The sequence below is a fragment of the Gilbertella persicaria genome, assembly GCF_025201335.1.
Source record: "Gilbertella persicaria strain CBS 190.32 chromosome Unknown B0P05scaffold_7, whole genome shotgun sequence".
In the NCBI taxonomy this organism is placed as follows: Eukaryota; Fungi; Mucoromycota; class Mucoromycetes; order Mucorales; family Choanephoraceae; genus Gilbertella; species Gilbertella persicaria.
In genome coordinates this window covers 263,801-280,091 of record NW_026251968.1, presented here as the reverse complement: position 1 = coordinate 280,091, position 16,291 = coordinate 263,801, and the positions used below count along the sequence as shown (strand labels likewise).

At 36.1% G+C, this 16,291-nt stretch overlaps 10 protein-coding genes across 10 annotated transcripts; 6 read left to right on the top strand and 4 right to left on the bottom strand.

Annotated features, from left to right (window-relative positions):
* Positions 1-16: 16 nt before the first annotated feature.
* Positions 17-1,466, top strand: B0P05DRAFT_529712 (uncharacterized protein). The gene is made up of 5 exons (XM_051576786.1): positions 17-126; positions 198-231; positions 286-551; positions 600-1,307; positions 1,363-1,466. The coding sequence occupies exons 1-5, from the start codon at positions 34-36 to the stop codon at positions 1,381-1,383; spliced, it is 1,122 nt and encodes a 373-aa protein (XP_051437847.1). The 5' UTR covers positions 17-33; the 3' UTR covers positions 1,384-1,466.
* Positions 1,467-1,840: 374 nt separating this feature from the next.
* On the top strand, positions 1,841-2,697 carry B0P05DRAFT_529709 (dihydrofolate reductase-like domain-containing protein; the record flags this gene model as incomplete). The annotated part of the gene is made up of 3 exons (XM_051576785.1): positions 1,841-2,138; positions 2,180-2,398; positions 2,445-2,697. The coding sequence occupies exons 1-3, from the start codon at positions 1,886-1,888 to the stop codon at positions 2,693-2,695; spliced, it is 723 nt and encodes a 240-aa protein (XP_051437846.1). The 5' UTR covers positions 1,841-1,885.
* A 13-nt stretch (positions 2,698-2,710) lies between these two features.
* On the bottom strand, positions 2,711-3,416 carry B0P05DRAFT_584406 (linker histone H1 and H5 family-domain-containing protein; the record flags this gene model as incomplete). Its single annotated transcript, XM_051582348.1, has 2 exons — positions 2,711-3,340; positions 3,387-3,416. 2 exons carry the CDS (start codon positions 3,414-3,416, stop codon positions 2,711-2,713), a joined length of 660 nt encoding a protein of 219 aa, XP_051437845.1.
* A 157-nt stretch (positions 3,417-3,573) lies between these two features.
* Positions 3,574-4,514, bottom strand: B0P05DRAFT_569201 (Pleckstrin homology domain-containing protein; the record flags this gene model as incomplete). Its single annotated transcript, XM_051581231.1, has 3 exons — positions 3,574-3,877; positions 3,933-4,395; positions 4,442-4,514. The coding sequence occupies 3 exons, from the start codon at positions 4,512-4,514 to the stop codon at positions 3,574-3,576; spliced, it is 840 nt and encodes a 279-aa protein (XP_051437844.1).
* A 540-nt stretch (positions 4,515-5,054) lies between these two features.
* B0P05DRAFT_584404 (uncharacterized protein) lies at positions 5,055-5,407 on the top strand (the record flags this gene model as incomplete). Its single annotated transcript, XM_051582347.1, has 2 exons — positions 5,055-5,189; positions 5,231-5,407. 2 exons carry the CDS (start codon positions 5,055-5,057, stop codon positions 5,405-5,407), a joined length of 312 nt encoding a protein of 103 aa, XP_051437843.1.
* Positions 5,408-5,522: 115 nt separating this feature from the next.
* B0P05DRAFT_584403 (uncharacterized protein) lies at positions 5,523-7,684 on the top strand (the record flags this gene model as incomplete). The annotated part of the gene is made up of 2 exons (XM_051582346.1): positions 5,523-6,061; positions 6,136-7,684. 2 exons carry the CDS (start codon positions 5,523-5,525, stop codon positions 7,682-7,684), a joined length of 2,088 nt encoding a protein of 695 aa, XP_051437842.1.
* A 222-nt stretch (positions 7,685-7,906) lies between these two features.
* On the top strand, positions 7,907-9,028 carry B0P05DRAFT_529703 (uncharacterized protein). The gene is made up of 2 exons (XM_051576784.1): positions 7,907-8,503; positions 8,569-9,028. The coding sequence occupies exons 1-2, from the start codon at positions 8,070-8,072 to the stop codon at positions 8,705-8,707; spliced, it is 573 nt and encodes a 190-aa protein (XP_051437841.1). The 5' UTR covers positions 7,907-8,069; the 3' UTR covers positions 8,708-9,028.
* A 1,739-nt stretch (positions 9,029-10,767) lies between these two features.
* Positions 10,768-14,024, top strand: B0P05DRAFT_584401 (SacI homology domain-containing protein; the record flags this gene model as incomplete). The annotated part of the gene is made up of 16 exons (XM_051582345.1): positions 10,768-10,810; positions 10,862-10,936; positions 10,983-11,113; positions 11,163-11,556; positions 11,604-11,749; positions 11,795-11,992; positions 12,043-12,091; positions 12,145-12,371; positions 12,420-12,508; positions 12,558-12,633; positions 12,680-12,718; positions 12,760-12,871; positions 12,919-12,991; positions 13,037-13,254; positions 13,309-13,399; positions 13,445-14,024. 16 exons carry the CDS (start codon positions 10,768-10,770, stop codon positions 14,022-14,024), a joined length of 2,541 nt encoding a protein of 846 aa, XP_051437840.1.
* Position 14,025: 1 nt separating this feature from the next.
* Positions 14,026-14,905, bottom strand: B0P05DRAFT_464425 (Alpha/Beta hydrolase protein; the record flags this gene model as incomplete). The annotated part of the gene is made up of 3 exons (XM_051574217.1): positions 14,026-14,499; positions 14,546-14,726; positions 14,772-14,905. 3 exons carry the CDS (start codon positions 14,903-14,905, stop codon positions 14,026-14,028), a joined length of 789 nt encoding a protein of 262 aa, XP_051437839.1.
* A 188-nt stretch (positions 14,906-15,093) lies between these two features.
* On the bottom strand, positions 15,094-15,884 carry B0P05DRAFT_529687 (vacuolar sorting protein vps29). The gene is made up of 4 exons (XM_051576783.1): positions 15,855-15,884; positions 15,724-15,798; positions 15,321-15,676; positions 15,094-15,274 (listed from the first exon to the last, which is right to left on the bottom strand). Exons 1-4 carry the CDS (start codon positions 15,858-15,860, stop codon positions 15,139-15,141), a joined length of 573 nt encoding a protein of 190 aa, XP_051437838.1. The 5' UTR covers positions 15,861-15,884; the 3' UTR covers positions 15,094-15,138.
* Positions 15,885-16,291: the final 407 nt, after the last annotated feature.

Below are 16,291 nucleotides of genomic sequence, written 5' to 3'. Positions count from 1 at the left end.
ATTTCTCTTTTTCTCTCTTCGTTCTTATTAAACATGTCAGAACAATCACTTTCTACTATTAATCACCACTCTCAAACAATCACTAAAAAGAAGACGAGTAAAACAACACACGTACCTACTGCTTGTGTAAGGACCAAACTAAAAAAAAAAAAAAAAAAAAAAAAAAGAGAAATTACTGACATTTATGATGATGATAGATCAACTGTAAAAAGGCACATTTAGCTTGTGATTGTAAGTATAACAAAGAAAGGAGGAACACAGGAAATTGACAAGATTATTGTCTAGTATCGCGACCTTGCAAAAGATGTTCTACATTAGGAAAATCAGATACATGCATTGACATCAAACATAAAAAGCGAGGTAGACCGAAATTGAACGCCATCAAAAAGCACACCCCTACGCCTTCACAACCACCAAAACAGACTTCATTTGTATCTGTACAAGCACCTGCCTTATTGCCCTTAAATACCTCTATCCATAGTTCATTTAAAATGACATCTTTTCGAGAACAAAAACGAGAGGAAAATAGATTACCCCCCGAAATGATGACGGTAAGACTTTCTTTCTTATAAGGCAGAAAATACTAAACGATCTACCAGATGTTTCTTTCCATGGATCTATGCTGTGCTCGAGCATCAGACGAGTCTGTCAAGTTCTTTCATATGGACCCTACTACACTAGGACATCGTTCATTGTATGACCTGATCCATCCAGACTCCTCCGAGACTCTATCTCGATTACATCGTATTCTTCTAGACAATTGCCATCATCATGTCACACAGCCCATCTCATTCACGCCTGCCAGCTCCGACGCGTTCCTTACCACATCACCTGCCCAACTCTTATCAATAGCAAATGGATCTCAAACACTAGTTGAGTCACTACGTTTCAAATCATCCACATTTGAATGTAAATTCTATATGGGAGGGGGCCTTGGAGGAGACTTGTTTAAGCCTTGTTCACTGAACCAACTCTATATTGTCTGCCTTATTTCTTACAGTCCCCATTCATATCCCGATATTATTGACACTATTCTCAACAAAGACCCCATATTGGATTCAAATTTCATGTTAAACAACAATATGGATCTAGTGAACCAGTTATATGAGGTGATCATGTCACCTTCTTCCTCTTCTTCTTCTGTGACCGAACATAGCCCTAAATACCATAGTGATGATGAAGAAAAGATGGTACCACAAGAACAGGGATTTTCTTGTTTGTTAGACGATTTTCTCCATTCTCCAGAACATCAAAAATTGAATGCGGCACCAATAGGAGACCTTGTACATGATTTTCTGAATGATAACGTAAGCAGCACACTCTATTCATTTCATGGGAAAAACTAATATGGTTTATTTCTAGCCTACTTATTGGTTGGGATAAAATCTTTTTTTGTAGTCATCTTGATTCTCACCACATTGTACCATATATGACAAGAAAACCTTGGCTAATATTTATTCCAAATATTCTTTTAATAAATACACTCTACACTCTATTAAAAAAAATTGTTACCAAAAATCAAATGCTAGAAATTAAGCAGAGCATGAGATACATAAGTATTATTTACATTGTTACTCACATTAAATTATAAGGAAAAGCAGAGAATAGAAGGGAGATAGATTAGTAACAGATATGAACCAGTATATGATTGATCGACCAATACTAAGCTGTGATTGATGCAAATAATGGCTACATCAAATATCATTTTTGTTAAGTAAATAGCCTAAGCCTTTATTCTACAAGGTCTACAGTATTGATCTATTATACTTTAGGTAATTTGTTCAAGGATGGAAATCATGCAATTTTTGTTTGATTTCGAAATATCCGTATGATTCTATAAGTTTCTTAAAGTAGAAAAACATGTATTTTTTTTTTTTAGCTTTAAATGAACGAAACACTCTTTCAACAAGTACGCGACTTTCTTGACCCTATTTATGCAAATAAACCCTCTTTTTCTAATCGTCCTTTTGTCACACTCACTTTTGCTCAAAGTCTCGATGGCAAAATAGCCAAACAGAATCAACAAGTCTTGATCAGTGGCAAGGAAAGTATGGCTATGACTCACTATCTACGCACTCTACATGATGGTATTCTGATAGGCATTGGTACTGCTCTTGTAGACAATCCACAGCTAAATGGTAATATTGATATAAATATTCTATTTATTGACATAAGTAAGCGCGTTATGTATCTTGTACAAAACGTCAACCACAACCTATTGTACTTGACCCCTTTCTCAAGTTAGAATTAGATTGTAAACTAGTTACAAACTATCAACAAGGCATTGGTAAACAGCCTTGGTTAATTGTGTCTGAAAAGGGCTGTCAAGCATCTCCAGAAAAGAAAGTAAAACTTGAGAATGCAGGTGTCAAATTAGTTTGTGTTCCTACAAGGACTGGTAAGCCATATATATGAGAGTGCTTGGTTGCTCATAATTGTTATAGACCGCATTCCTTTGGAGCATGTATTAGAAGTGTTAAAACAAGAAGGTATTCATACATTAATGATTGAAGGAGGATCAAGAATTATTCAGTCTTGTTTAAAAAACGAATGGGATCAGTTGATAGTGACAATAGGGCCTATGTTTATAGGATCAAATGGAGTGTCTGCTATTACTGATAATGACATGGTTCAGTTAGATCATGTTCAATATCAAACGATGGGCAAAGATATTGTTATGACAGCGACGAAATAAAGGGTTTATTCATAATTAAACAGCAGCTACTGCTCTTTTAGGATTAGTTCTTCTCGTGGTTCTTTGAACAGGGACTTTCTTTTCAATGGATTTCTTTGTTGTGGCTACTTTCTTTGTTGAAGGTTTATTTTCAGTGGTCTTTTTGTTAGCAGGTTTCTTTTCAGTAGATTTCTTTTCAACTGGCTTTTTTTCTGTGGTCTTCTTTTCAATAGCCTTCTTTTCAATAGCCTTCTTGTCAGTAGCCTTCTTTTCAACTGGCTTTTTTTCTGTGGTCTTCTTTTCAACAGGCTTCTTTTCAATAGCCTTCTTTTCAATAGCCTTCTTGTCAGTCGTTTTTTTGTCAATAGTCTTCTCTTTAATAGGCTTCTTGTCGGTAGTTTTCTTGTCAGCAGACTTTTTCTTGTCAGTAGAAACATGAGATGCCTTCTTTTCAATTTTGCCAAGCTTAATCGTTCCAGAAATTCCTTTTGGAAGCGTAAAGACATTCTTGGTAACTCCTCGACGAATAGCATGATTGATTTGTTGATCAAAATGGGCTCCAGGAGTCACATTATAATTAGCAAGAATGTACTTTTTTACAGCAGGACGAGAACTCCCTTTACGTTCCTTTAAATGAGAAATGGCAGCAATAATCATTGTCTCATACTGTTCATAGTCATGAGTATCTGTTAAATAACAGACTATAACTTACCGAAGGGTGCATAGTGTCTTTTTTAGTCATGATATGGGATAAAAAATAAGAAAGAAGAGAAAAAGAAAAAAAATATAGCGTGAGTGTGAGTATTTCATTTCTTTATTCTTGTCTTGAATAAACCAATCAAATACATTTCTCATGCAAAAGCAATAGCAATCATGCATCCTATTTGATTTAGTCACTATTACAATGACACTTGTTTACCTGTCATGATTTTCTCTATCCAAAGAGAGACAGCAGCATTGGTTTGTACTTGAAACAAGACTTGTGGTCCTGAAGCTGTCTGGATACGAAAGACATTGGATCGTTTTGTATAGTCATCTGCATGATCTACTTTGGCATAAGCAAGCGATAAATCAAGCAAGCGAGTATAGGTGATGGATTGTTGGTAATAAGCTGTTAAGGTAGGAAGGTAATGATATCGACCATTGTTATCTTTTTGTTCATAGAGTCGTAACATGGTACCTTTCAGTTCCATATAGACATCTCTAAATAAATATACATATATAAGATCAATCAGGCATATCCATCATGCAAGCGTACCTCCAGGGACGTCGCCTTGTTCTTTTACCAGGTGACTGGTATTCAATTTTGGCCTTAGCTTTCCCTAATTTATGCAGTGTACAGGAATACGTGGGCAACACTTCTTCTTCCAAAGCATGGTAAGAATACCTTCGTTTCTTGTCTATTTCTTCTGCAGGCGATGAATAGGCAGGTAAAGAAAGTCGTCTGGGTTGAGCTTCTAGAGGACGAGCAATAGAATTAGGCCATTCTACTTCTTCTTCGCTAGGATAATCAATTTCCTCGTCCGTAGTAAATATACTACTGTCAATGGAAGATCGTCGTATGGACTGTGCAGTAGAACATAATTTTTGGCAGTCTTTTTGTTTTCGAATACCAAACTTCTGGAAGTCTTTTTCGTCCGTCATCTGCATAAACTGGCTCAAATCAATTCCTTTTAGATGGGAACTGTATTTAACGAGTTCAAGTTGATTCAATACATCCTCTATCAAGTCATTAGAGTGTATATTCATAGTGTGTCTATATCTTACGTGTTGTAGAAATAGGATCATTGTTGGCATCTTGAACAATAATAATAGGTAGGTTATCTCTGTACATATTCATTATATGAATAAATAAAGAGAAAGAAAAAAAAAAACTGGAGATCGACTATGCCACTTTGAAATTCATGCATCGATAAGCAAAGCAAGTTTCGATCTGCCTTGTCTGATTGGCTGATTTCAATCATCATAGAAGGCATAGAAAACACATTGCCGCAAAGAGTAAACAACGCATGATTTCATTATCAGCTCTATTTCATTCTGCGATATGGTGCTATAGACTGTTGATTGCAAGTATTCTTTAAACTGTCATTTGATAATAAAAAAAAAGAATAATCTGAAACACATGAATCTTAGCTTAAATCACCGTCTGTGCCTAACATCCGTTTCAGCTTTTTTATATGTGTTTATAAAAACATCGTCCTTTCTGTTCTTTATGGTGTAACACCAATTACTGTGTGTGATCGTATCGTCATCTTCACAGAACAACTCTATATAACAGCAGTAATTCTAAGGCTGTGTTTCAAAATAAAATAAAAACAGGTACAACAATCTTTTTTTTCAGTTTTTTTCTTCTTATTTCTTTTTATTCTTGTTTAGGAACATGTCTCAACAAGAAAATTCAAAGCCTGAAGAACAAATGATCAAAGATGATAATGCATTAAAAAAGAAAAGCACTACAGGTGCACCCAAAAGACAAAAGATTGTCAAGGCTTGTAAAGACTGTCGAAGAAGAAAGGTAAGAAGATAAAGACAAGTCATGAACTTATTCATAACTAGGTCAAATGTGATGGTGGATCACCTTGCAGTACTTGCAGAAGATCATCTATTCAATGTGTATTTGAGACAACTTCACCTAAACGAGGCGCAACAAAGCATTATATTGAGTCACTAGAGAACCGCATCCATGTGATCGAAAGGGCCTTAAACTCACTCGGGGCCCAACAATGCAACTAGTGGAAGAAGCTATGCGCAAACAACAGCTTTTAGATGACCAACAAGAACAAAAAAAGATGTTTTGCAAACAATAGAAGACCGATTTTTGATAAACGAACTAGGCAGCCCCAACTACATGCAGTTTGCCATGGATTCCACTCGATACACTGCTGAATCTACTGCCAGTAGTTCATCACCCAAGAGCACAATCAGTAATTACTCAACATCCACAATGGAGATTGAAAGCTATCTTCAGTTCTATCTTGTTCAAATCCAGCCTTTTTTTCCACTGTTTGTACCTTCTTACTTTAATAGACAATATGCCATGCATGAATTACCCAGGATTCTTGTCTATGCTGTCTGTATGCTAGCTGCTCATTTTCAATATCCAAGTGGTGAAGATGAAAATTACTATTATCAGAAAGTCATGATGATGTTGGATGAAGCTGTAGGCAGACCTTCGATTGGACTTGTCCAGACCTTGTTGTTATTGATCAAATATATGGAATGCAAGAACAACTTTATGTTTTTCGAGAAATCTAAAAGTTTAATGGCAAGGACAATTGAAGTGTGTAAAATACTTCAATTGCATACTTTTCAACCCGATACACCTGATGCTGCTGAAACCAAGAAACGTACCTTTTGTATGGTATTTGCCTGTAATACCCTTTTATGGTAAATCATAAACAATGAGACAGAAGGAATTTTTTTTTTTTTTTTTTTTTTACTTACTCACACCACACATACAGTGTTGAACAAGGCATTGAATCTGATTTCATGAGTCACATGTATATCAAGGAACCCGCTTTGTTGCTTCCTTCGCCTTCTAGTACAGATGATATGATTGAAGGTCAACGTTTTATTATCTCCTTCTCATTCACATTATCTCAAATTCACCAACACATCTTGCGTGTCACAAAACGGCAAGAAACACAACAACATACACGCAATGATTCACAAATCATTCAAGAGAATATGGCACTGTTACACTTACAAGCCATGCTTGACAATGATTTTATGCATTTACCTTCTCACCTTGCTTACTCACGCCATAACTCTTCCTGGCCTTTCCCTGCAGCTGAAGAAGACACAACTGTAAATATACCGCCCATGACGAGACTTGTCCACATGTTGTACCACTTGAATATCATTGTATTACATTATCATTATATGATGCATCCTTTACCACAAGGATCAAATGGCGACATCAAGTCATACCCTCATCGACACATGTGTATCTCCGCTGCTTCTATGATGACTCGCTTAGTAGAAGGGCTCTTGCTGGATCCTGTCCAGTCGTTTCGATATGCACCAAGGGGTGTCCAGTTTGTTGCTCACTGTATGACTTCTGCATTGACTGTATTGCGAGTCGAGAGTATGAATCAAGACACAATGACGGTCAACAAAGTTTGCTTTGATGAATATCAACGATGCGCTCAGTTGGCGCAACGTGTGGCGTCTGTTTCTCCATCATTTGAAATGCGATCTTATGTCAATGATAATGCAAGCACTAATTCTTCAGTGGGCACTTCACCTTCGCCTATTCTTCAACAACATACGAAGCGAAGAAACACGATTTCTGAGCAAACACCTTCTTTTCCAAGAACAGTGAATTATCCTATGGTTGTGCCACAATCTTTATTGCAGTCTTCAAGTACAGATATCTTTCATCTTCAGCCACCGCCTTATCCCCAATATCATCAGCCGTTATCCAATGGTCATGCTGCACCACTTCATATTCAGAACAATAACAACAACAATAGTCTTCGTAAACTCAGAGGATCAACACAGTCTTGTCAAGATTTAAGGTCCATGAATCGACTCCATATGAGCCATACAGGCTTCCATCGAGGTTCAAGTAACAAGTCAGTGGTATCCACTGGTAGTACCAGTTCAAACACAACTACACCTTATCGACACTATCCACCCTATCCAGTCAATGACGCTGTGATTCCAGTCACTTCCCAATCTTCAGGGAAAATACGCCGTATTAAAAAGAGCATGTCTACGCATGGCCTATCTACAAATTACCGACAACAACAACAACAACAACAACAACAACAATCAGTTCCAATGCTTTATACCCAACAACCTTTATTGAACAATACTTCTTCATTCCTTCATCGACCTTATCAACCTACATTTGATGATGATATCAAACTCACTCCTTCCACATCTGCAATGAACCCCATACACACAGTCATGATGGATGACTTGAGTATGAATATGGATTTTGACTTTTTATATGGCTCGAATGATCATTATGGACAAAGATCCGAGGGTCATCAATTATTGTAATCAATTTTTATAGGCTCATTTTTATTACGTAATCATTAATAAACTTGTTATTTCTTCACTTTTTTTGGACTATAAAACACGATATCAATTGGGTTGAATAGGCGGCCTGTGGCGAGTTCGTAAAATGGATACAAGGTCATCTAAAACTCTACCTTTTTCACCCACAACAAATTTTCCAGTACCTTGAGGTTGTGATGATGACGTAGTAGAAGTTGTTTGTTGTTGTTGTTGTTGTGGATGTGGTGCAATAGGTGTATAAGTTGAATTAGGTGTATGTGCAGGTGATAATTGTGTTGGTGGTGGTGGTGACGATGATGATGATGTATAAGCAGGCTCACGGTTATTGATATAGTCCAATTTGAGACTTTTTCTATGATTGTTGTACATGCTATTTTCTTCTTCTAGAACTTGTATCTTTCGTTTTAAATGTTCATTTTCGACTTCCAGTGCCTCCATACGAGCAGGCCAGTCCGCCATAGCGTTGACTCTAGCTTCCAGTTCTTTGACGTACCTTTCCTTTCTTTGTCGAAAGGCTCGTTGTGCTGCTCTGTTTTGTTCTGCTCTTCTGGATTCAATCACCGTTTTCTTTGTAGAGGGTGAAGGAGAACGCGAACGAATAGCCTTAAGTTTAGGTACATCGTTCTTTTCTGTTTGTGTGAGTGGTTGTTCTTGTTGTTGTTGTTCTGTTTGTGATGGAGGAGGACTTGACATAACGAAAAAAGATGGAAGAGGAGGAAAAAAAAGAGATGGAGAAAGATTTTTTTTATACGCCGGTTCACACGAGAGTAATTGCACTTACTTACGTAATACATATTTTTGGTGAGCCAGATTAGATATAGCCTCTTTTGTGTATACTTTTCTACTACATAATACTCATACATTAGGCATGAAAAATGGGTTGCATTGCATAAACAACCTTATCATGGATACCAAACAGTACTGTCTCTAGGCAACGATAAAGCGTTGCTATGGTTATTTAAACTCAATTTGGGCAATTTTCAATTACAGCAACTTCATTTTTAATTCACCTTAAAATGATCATATCAGTGTGTTAGCCGACATTATTAAACTAGAGAGAGTCATAAACAAGAAGCACACAGTGATAAAGGACCATACACATCTAGATCTTGAAACCGTTAGGATACTTCAAAGTACATGAATAAACACGGACTGCCTCTTGACTAGTATTATAAATAGAGCCTTTGCACTTTGTGAAAAACTAAATGCTAGAAATTAAGCAGAGCATGAGATACATAAGTATTATTTACATTGTTACTCACATTAAATTATAAGGAAAAGCAGAGAATAGAAGGGAGATAGATTAGTAACAGATATGAACCAGTATATGATTGATCGACCAATACTAAGCTGTGATTGATGCAAATAATGGCTACATCAAATATCATTTTTGTTAAGTAAATAGCCTAAGCCTTTATTCTACAAGGTCTACAGTATTGATCTATTATACTTTAGGTAATTTGTTCAAGGATGGAAATCATGCAATTTTTGTTTGATTCTGTGTGGCTGTATAAAAAAAAAAGGGGTAGGGGGAGGGTAATGTAAAAATAGCTGGGATTAAATGCTTATTTACTTTTTGTCTTTTAGACATGTATTTTTTGCGCCTTTTCTTACTTGACAAAAACAAAGTCGATATCTCACAATGCTAGTAGCCAGATTCGGCCTTCCATTCAAATTAAAGCAACCATTCAAAACAATTTAGAAAAAGTATCACTTGTATTCAACTGCACAAGAAATTAAAAAAAAAAAGCTACTCCTGTCAAGGAAGAAGAAATCATATTTGGTAATTGGTTACAAACTGTATAAACTTTAAGCTCTTTATTAGCAAATCTACCTTAGGCGAAGCGGAAAAAACGATTTTAACTTCATTAGAGAATTATCAGTCTTACATCAAAACATTGAAAAATGAAGGCTACAATAGTATCAGATATTTCAGAAAAGCGATATACATTAAGAACCTTCTGATCTCTTGAATTTAATTCAGAAACAGAAATATATGCAATGTAAAGCATAGACGCTATTACTTAAAATTCAAATTCATTTTGATCTATGGCGATATCAAGAACATGACTAGCTGCAATTTTAAATTTGAGGGTACCCATACTTATTGTCAAACTCCAAGGCTTCATTTGTCCGGAGACGAAAACAAAGTCTTATGTGAAAGGTTAACGGAAATAAGTTCAGACCCCAAGAATTTTTCCGTTGGTGTAATGTCTCGTCCAGGAGATTTTGTTGAAACCACCAAGGACATAAGCCCTATAATGAGAAATCAAGACAGAGCAAAGTATGAGCTTAATGCTGCCAAAGCTTTTTTGGGCAACCCAAAGAGCTGTAATTTTTTAAGGGAGTTAGGACATACCCCGCATATGTCCAGTCATCAGAACAAATAAAATGTAGGTTCTTCCTGGCACCCGGATAACAAGGTATTGATCCATCAAAATACTTCTGAGCGTGTGGTGCATGTCTGCTTTAAAGAGATTAAGCCTGTTTCTTGCACAAGTCAAGCAAGCCTTGATAAGGACTTGGTGAAGATGGCTTTGTACGCCAAAAAAAAAAAAACGCTTGAAAATAGAAAGTTTGATTTTTTGCTTTCATTTGTTGTTAAGCAAAATAGTGTGTCTGCGTATCTTGCTGAAGGTTTTAACTACCTTGGTGGAAATTGAAAGTTTCCCTATCCCCACCACTATCATCCTCACCAAACTTCTTCGTCTTTCTGACAGCATGGAAGCAGTTGTTTCCAATTTGTTACCAGAAATCTTAAGAAATGATTTGTTTTAAATACGTCTTTTATCTATAATTCAATGATACACATGTTATTATTAAATACTTTTCTATATATCCTCTAGTGCTAGTAACGGTTTTGAACTTCTAAATCGGAGATCTAATATCGAAAATGATTTCTGACATAGCACAAGAATCGTCAACATAAGTTAGTTTCCTTTTTTCTTCTTTTTTATTGTGACAAAAAAATGCACTGTACTCCTTTAGAAAGGCCTATTCAAGAGAAAGAGGTCATAAAACTCTATGTAACCAAACGTTCTTTTGTCTTGAAAAAAGACAAACATATGCTAGAGATTCCTTTTGATGAACAACCCATGACACGCATAGGTAAAGTAGTATTCTATCCAATTCACTGTATGACTGAGGTCTGGTTTTTAGATACATTGGATCCTAAAGAAGTTATTCAAAAGTATGATATTTATGGTGTTTTGGGATTTATAGAAGCATTTAAAGGTAACATGATGCTGTATAAAACACAATTTGACTTGATGTTGAATAGCAAAGTACATGATTGTCATTTCTTCTGTACAGCTGCGTGGTCATTTAATGGGTCATTCAGTCTATGTCATTGACGGTGTAAGCTGTCTGAGTTTTGATGCATCGAAAGCATGTCAACAACTGGATTTAAAAGTATTTTATTTTTATGCATCCTCAGCCAAATTTATGCTTCTATGTATAGGCTATTGAGGAAGAAGAAGAAGAGCAAAAACAACAACAACAACAAGAACAAAAGCAAGAACAAAGACCTGTTCAATTGACCCATTCAAACTCATTTATGCATCGTATCAAAAAGACATTTTCTTCGAAAAACAAAGGTTTAGAACAAGACATTTTATTTGAACATCAGCAACAACACCAACAAGAAGAATTAGTGTCTGTTATGAAGCAAGAGGATTTACTTGTACCTACTCAACTATCAGGCATCTCTGTGTCTTCTACTGCTTCTTCTGTACATGAAGAAGATGATGAAGAAGGAGAGATGGATGTAGAAGATGATGCATTAGAACAACGCTTGTTGAGACAAGTTACTGAAATGTTCAGTAAATCCATGTTTCTTTATTCAAATACATGTGGTAAATAACAAGCTAAAATAGAGCACACTTATAGAAACTTTCTATAGATATCACGAATAGTTTTCAAAGATCGTATGAGAAGTGCAAGCAAGACAATTCAGACTATGATAACCCACAAGTGCCACTCTCAAAAAAAGTAGATAGACGCTTTTGGTGGAATGAGCATCTTTCTCGAGACTTTTTAACTCAACAGGTAAGTAGAACATTTAGCATGGTAAGATATTCAACCCAATGACAGATGGATGAATGGGTTTTGCCTGTTATGCAAGGCACACTTCAAGTAGAGCCATGCCAAATTGAAGGCTATGCATTTGATTTTGTATTAATATCAAGAAGAAGTAGAGAAAGAGCAGGCATGCGATATCAAAGAAGAGGTGTGAATGAAGATGGCCAAGTAGCCAATTTTGTAGAAACAGAGCAATGTATTCTGTTCAAAGTAAGTGACATGGTATGTATCTATACAAGGGGTCTTATTCTCTTCTTTAGAAAGATGATACAAGCCATGTTGCTTCGTTTATTCAAACACGGGGATCCAGTAAGAAACTATATCAAATCAACATCCATTGGCTCATATCGTTATTTATTTAGTTCCTGTCTTTTGGAGTCAATCTCCTTATAGTTTACATCCTGTACCTGCATTAGATCGTTCTGAACAAGAAAACAACAAGGCATTTCATAAGCATTTTGAGACCCAAGAGAAATATTATGGAAAGCAAATTGTGGTTAATTTGACAGAATTAGTGGGAAGAGAAGCCATTGTTGGATCTGAATATCGTAAACATGTTGAAGAACTGGCTGATCCAAACATAAAGCAAGTACAATAGTCATAATGCAAACTAACATTTTAACATAGATATGTTGAGTTTGATTTCCATAAAGAAACAAAAGGCATGAAGTTTGAAAATATAAGTAGATTAAGCAAGAGTCTGCATGATGATTTATCCAAAATACAGTAAGCATTTTATTAAAAAGAAAAAGGAGTGTATTGACTTGGAATACAGGTATTTTTGGGAAACTGATTTGAATAAAGATCAGACCACAACAGTTTATTGCAAACAAACAGGCGTCTTTAGAACTGTAAGTAAATCTAGTGTATATCCTTAAATGTTGAATTGTACATTAGAACTGTATGGATTGTTTGGATCGTACGAATGTTGTCCAGGTAAAAAATACAGGTAGTTTCTTTAGATTAACAATAGATAGAGTGCATTTGGAAGAAGTGTACTCAATTTACAATTAATGCGATTTGGCATTTCCGAATATCCAGAACAAGGCATCAAGTACTATGATGAATTTGAGCGCATTTTTAACAATGGTACGCTTATAGCATGAGTTGTTCTGTGATTTACTTATCTGTCTTAGTCTGGGCAAATAATGGAGATATGATTTCAAGAATGTATGCAGGCACAAGTGCTTTAAAAGGAGATTTCACTAGGTAAAATGACTTGACTTCTTCAAGACTGTCTTATTCGATTGATAGAACCGGCAAGAGAAACATTACTGGCATGATGAACGATGCTTCCAATTCACTTGCAAGGATGTATTTTAATACGATCAAAGACTTCTGGAGACAGGCTACTGTAGATTATATTCTTGGTTATCATAAGGCAGAGATCTTTCGACATGTACCTCAGAGTACGAAAATGTCTGCAGAACCAGGCATTGAACGACGATGGGCAAAGATTCGATCCAATGCAAGTAAAGTATCTGTTAAATATTATTATTGATAAGTGTAACTCATGATAATAATAGTCAATATTAGTAGTGAAATTGTCATTGCTGATGATGAGACAAGAATGGCAGGTTGGACACTTTTATCACCCAGCGATACATCCAATGCAAGGTAACTAACATCAGGCAAGACAATGCACTCAATGTGACATAATAGAAAATTTGAGGAAAAAGTGGTTCTCTTGACTGAAAAAGCACTGTATGTCTGTAGTTATAACTATGGACTTGAAAAAGTGATTCAATTCAAACGATTGGCATTAGAGACTATTCTTTCTATTCAGATGGGTGAGTATATCTTATCTTCACTCACACCTGCTTCTCGATCAGAAGATCAAAACTATGGTATGATATTAAGGCATTTAACTGATGGTGAACTTGTACGTTGGAATACGGGTAGTATCCATAATCAAAGCTTAGGAGATATCAATATTGAAAAAGAACCTGGTACGATTGAAGAAGAAGAAGAAGAAGAAGCTATGGCTACACTAGAAGAAGACGATTATATTGTCTTTAAAGCTGTTCGTTATAATGTCTTGGGTGAATTAGATGGCGAGGTCGAGACATGCAAACAGCAAATTATAGAGATGGTCAAGGAGATTGCCAAAGCAACAGGCCATTCGCCTGAAGACAATGAATTTATTATCCAGAAGCCCATCATTAGTTTAGAACAAGCACAAAAGACAGACGGTATCTTTAAAAAGATGGGTTATAGACTTAAACAAGCTATTTGGATTTAAATTAAACAGAAGAAGCCTTTGAGAAATGATTGTCTATTAATTGATTGTATCTAACAGGTTGTTCGCCTGGCAAACCATGGCCACTGCCTTCGAATATTTCTAGTGGACAACCCAAGACTCGACTGAGATGATGTGAGTTCTTTGGGTTGACTAGATTATCCCATGTGCCTGTGACAACTAAGACAGGAATACCTGATTCTTTGATTTTCAATAATCGTTGATCTGAGACATAATGACGAAGACAAGCAGCTGTTTGGCCAATGTTACCAGCCAATGTTTGGGGACGAGAACGGTCTAAACGAGCCAAGAAAAGAGAAACAGACATGTCTCTGTTCGTTTCGAATTGAACCATGTCAGGCTCAGTAGGCTTATCATCTAACCATTCAGCTGGGTACACAAGTTCAAGTGCTGTACCGATTTTAAGCTTAGGATCTGAGATGGTCATGAGTCTAGTCAGTGTCGTTACTGCTTTCCACTATAAAAAGTTAAAGGTCATTCTGTTAGGGCATCATATGACTTACAGGTGGAATTTGTCTGCCAGAAGTAGTGCTTGTAAGTACAAGTGAAGCAACTCTTTCAGGCCAAGTAGTGGCAAGCTCAAGTGCAATCATGCCACCCATGGACACACCATCTACATGCACCTTATCTTTCCAATCCAAGTGGTCTAATAGATCAATCACATCATGAGCCATTTGAGAGGTACTATATTATGTTTAGAGCAATGTGGGTTTTGTACTCTCTAGTTACCTATAAAGGCCACTGGGTGTGTCTGATAGACCCATACCACGATTCTCAAATATCAATACAGTGTATTTGCCTGTCTCAGCAAGATATTTAGCTTGCTTTTCCCAGCCCAAACAAGAAGTGTTTAAACCTAACATGATTAAAGCAAGATGCATAAACACATAAGAAAAAGTTACCCATGATAAGGACAACATGTTCAGGTCCTTCTCCATGGAGTTCATAATAAAGCTTTACAGGAGGATCTTGTCTTCCTTCAGCTACTTTGGCGTAGCCATTAGACTTCATGGTAGATAATGACATTGTACCAGAATAAAATAAAATAAAATAAAAAAAAAAGAGAGAAACCCCTATTTATTATTACAAATACAGTTTACAACATTTTAGTTTCACTAGCACGCTTGTACTCCAATTTTTCAACCTTGACTTCATCATCAATCAATTTGTAAACATACGTAACAACTTGATTTCCTTGAATATCCATTAAAACAAAAGAAGGTATAGGGTCACTATGTCCTTATGAGTCTATGTTGTCTAAAAATGTACATGTCTTACTTGGCTTCAGGTATAGAAGAATAAGCACCAGTAGCACTGCCTGGGTTGATGAAAAATCGTCCATTATATTCATATGCTTCGAATTTATGTGTGTGTCCAGACAACAACACATCTACTTCCATTTGACGAGCAGTGATATCCAAAGACTCAGCATCACCCCATGGAATTACTTGGTGACCATGAATGATACCAATACGTAAATTGCCTTCTGTCATCACTTTAGCCTGTGGCAAGTTGGCTTCATCAAAATCACCCTTGACAGCTACAATATCACCTGCTATTGTTCTAAGGTACTCAAACGTTTCTTTATCGACCATGTTGCCTGTACACAAGATCTTTTGGATTTTGCCAGGTACCTATAGATTTTATTAGTTTGTGTTTAAGCTCATCTTTTTTTCCTTACCAAAAGCTTTTTAAACTTACTTGGAAGACCATGACTTCTGTGAGGAATATGTAAATCACCAATAGCAAGAACAAGCTAAAGAGATGAACCTAGATGAGTAGACGCGCTTATATAATAAACAGATACTTTACGACCATCGTGTATGTAAAGAGAAAAAAAAAAAAGGATACACATGATGTAATGAAACTCAGGCATTGTTGTGCTTACAAAAGCGTGTCCGAATTGAATTCCAAAGTTTATTTTGCACACATGAAGATCGACTTGTTGTAAATGATTTGCATAGATTAAAAAGAAGATTTTGCATAAATCAAGGATGTTTAAACTCTGAGGGGAGAATGGTATACGTGCCTGTTTATAATAGAAAAAAGAAAAGGAGAGGAAAAGAGGTATTCTTCTCTAGAAAAGATATGAATGACAAAGGTGGTTGCTTGTATAAATCAAATGAGTTCCTTGGAATAAGTTTTAAATCATAAAATCAAAATCAAAATGTTAGCGAGAGTATAACTGACAAAGTTCAAAGTGACAATTGTCCATATGAACAGACTGTGTGTGTAAGGAATATTTGTTT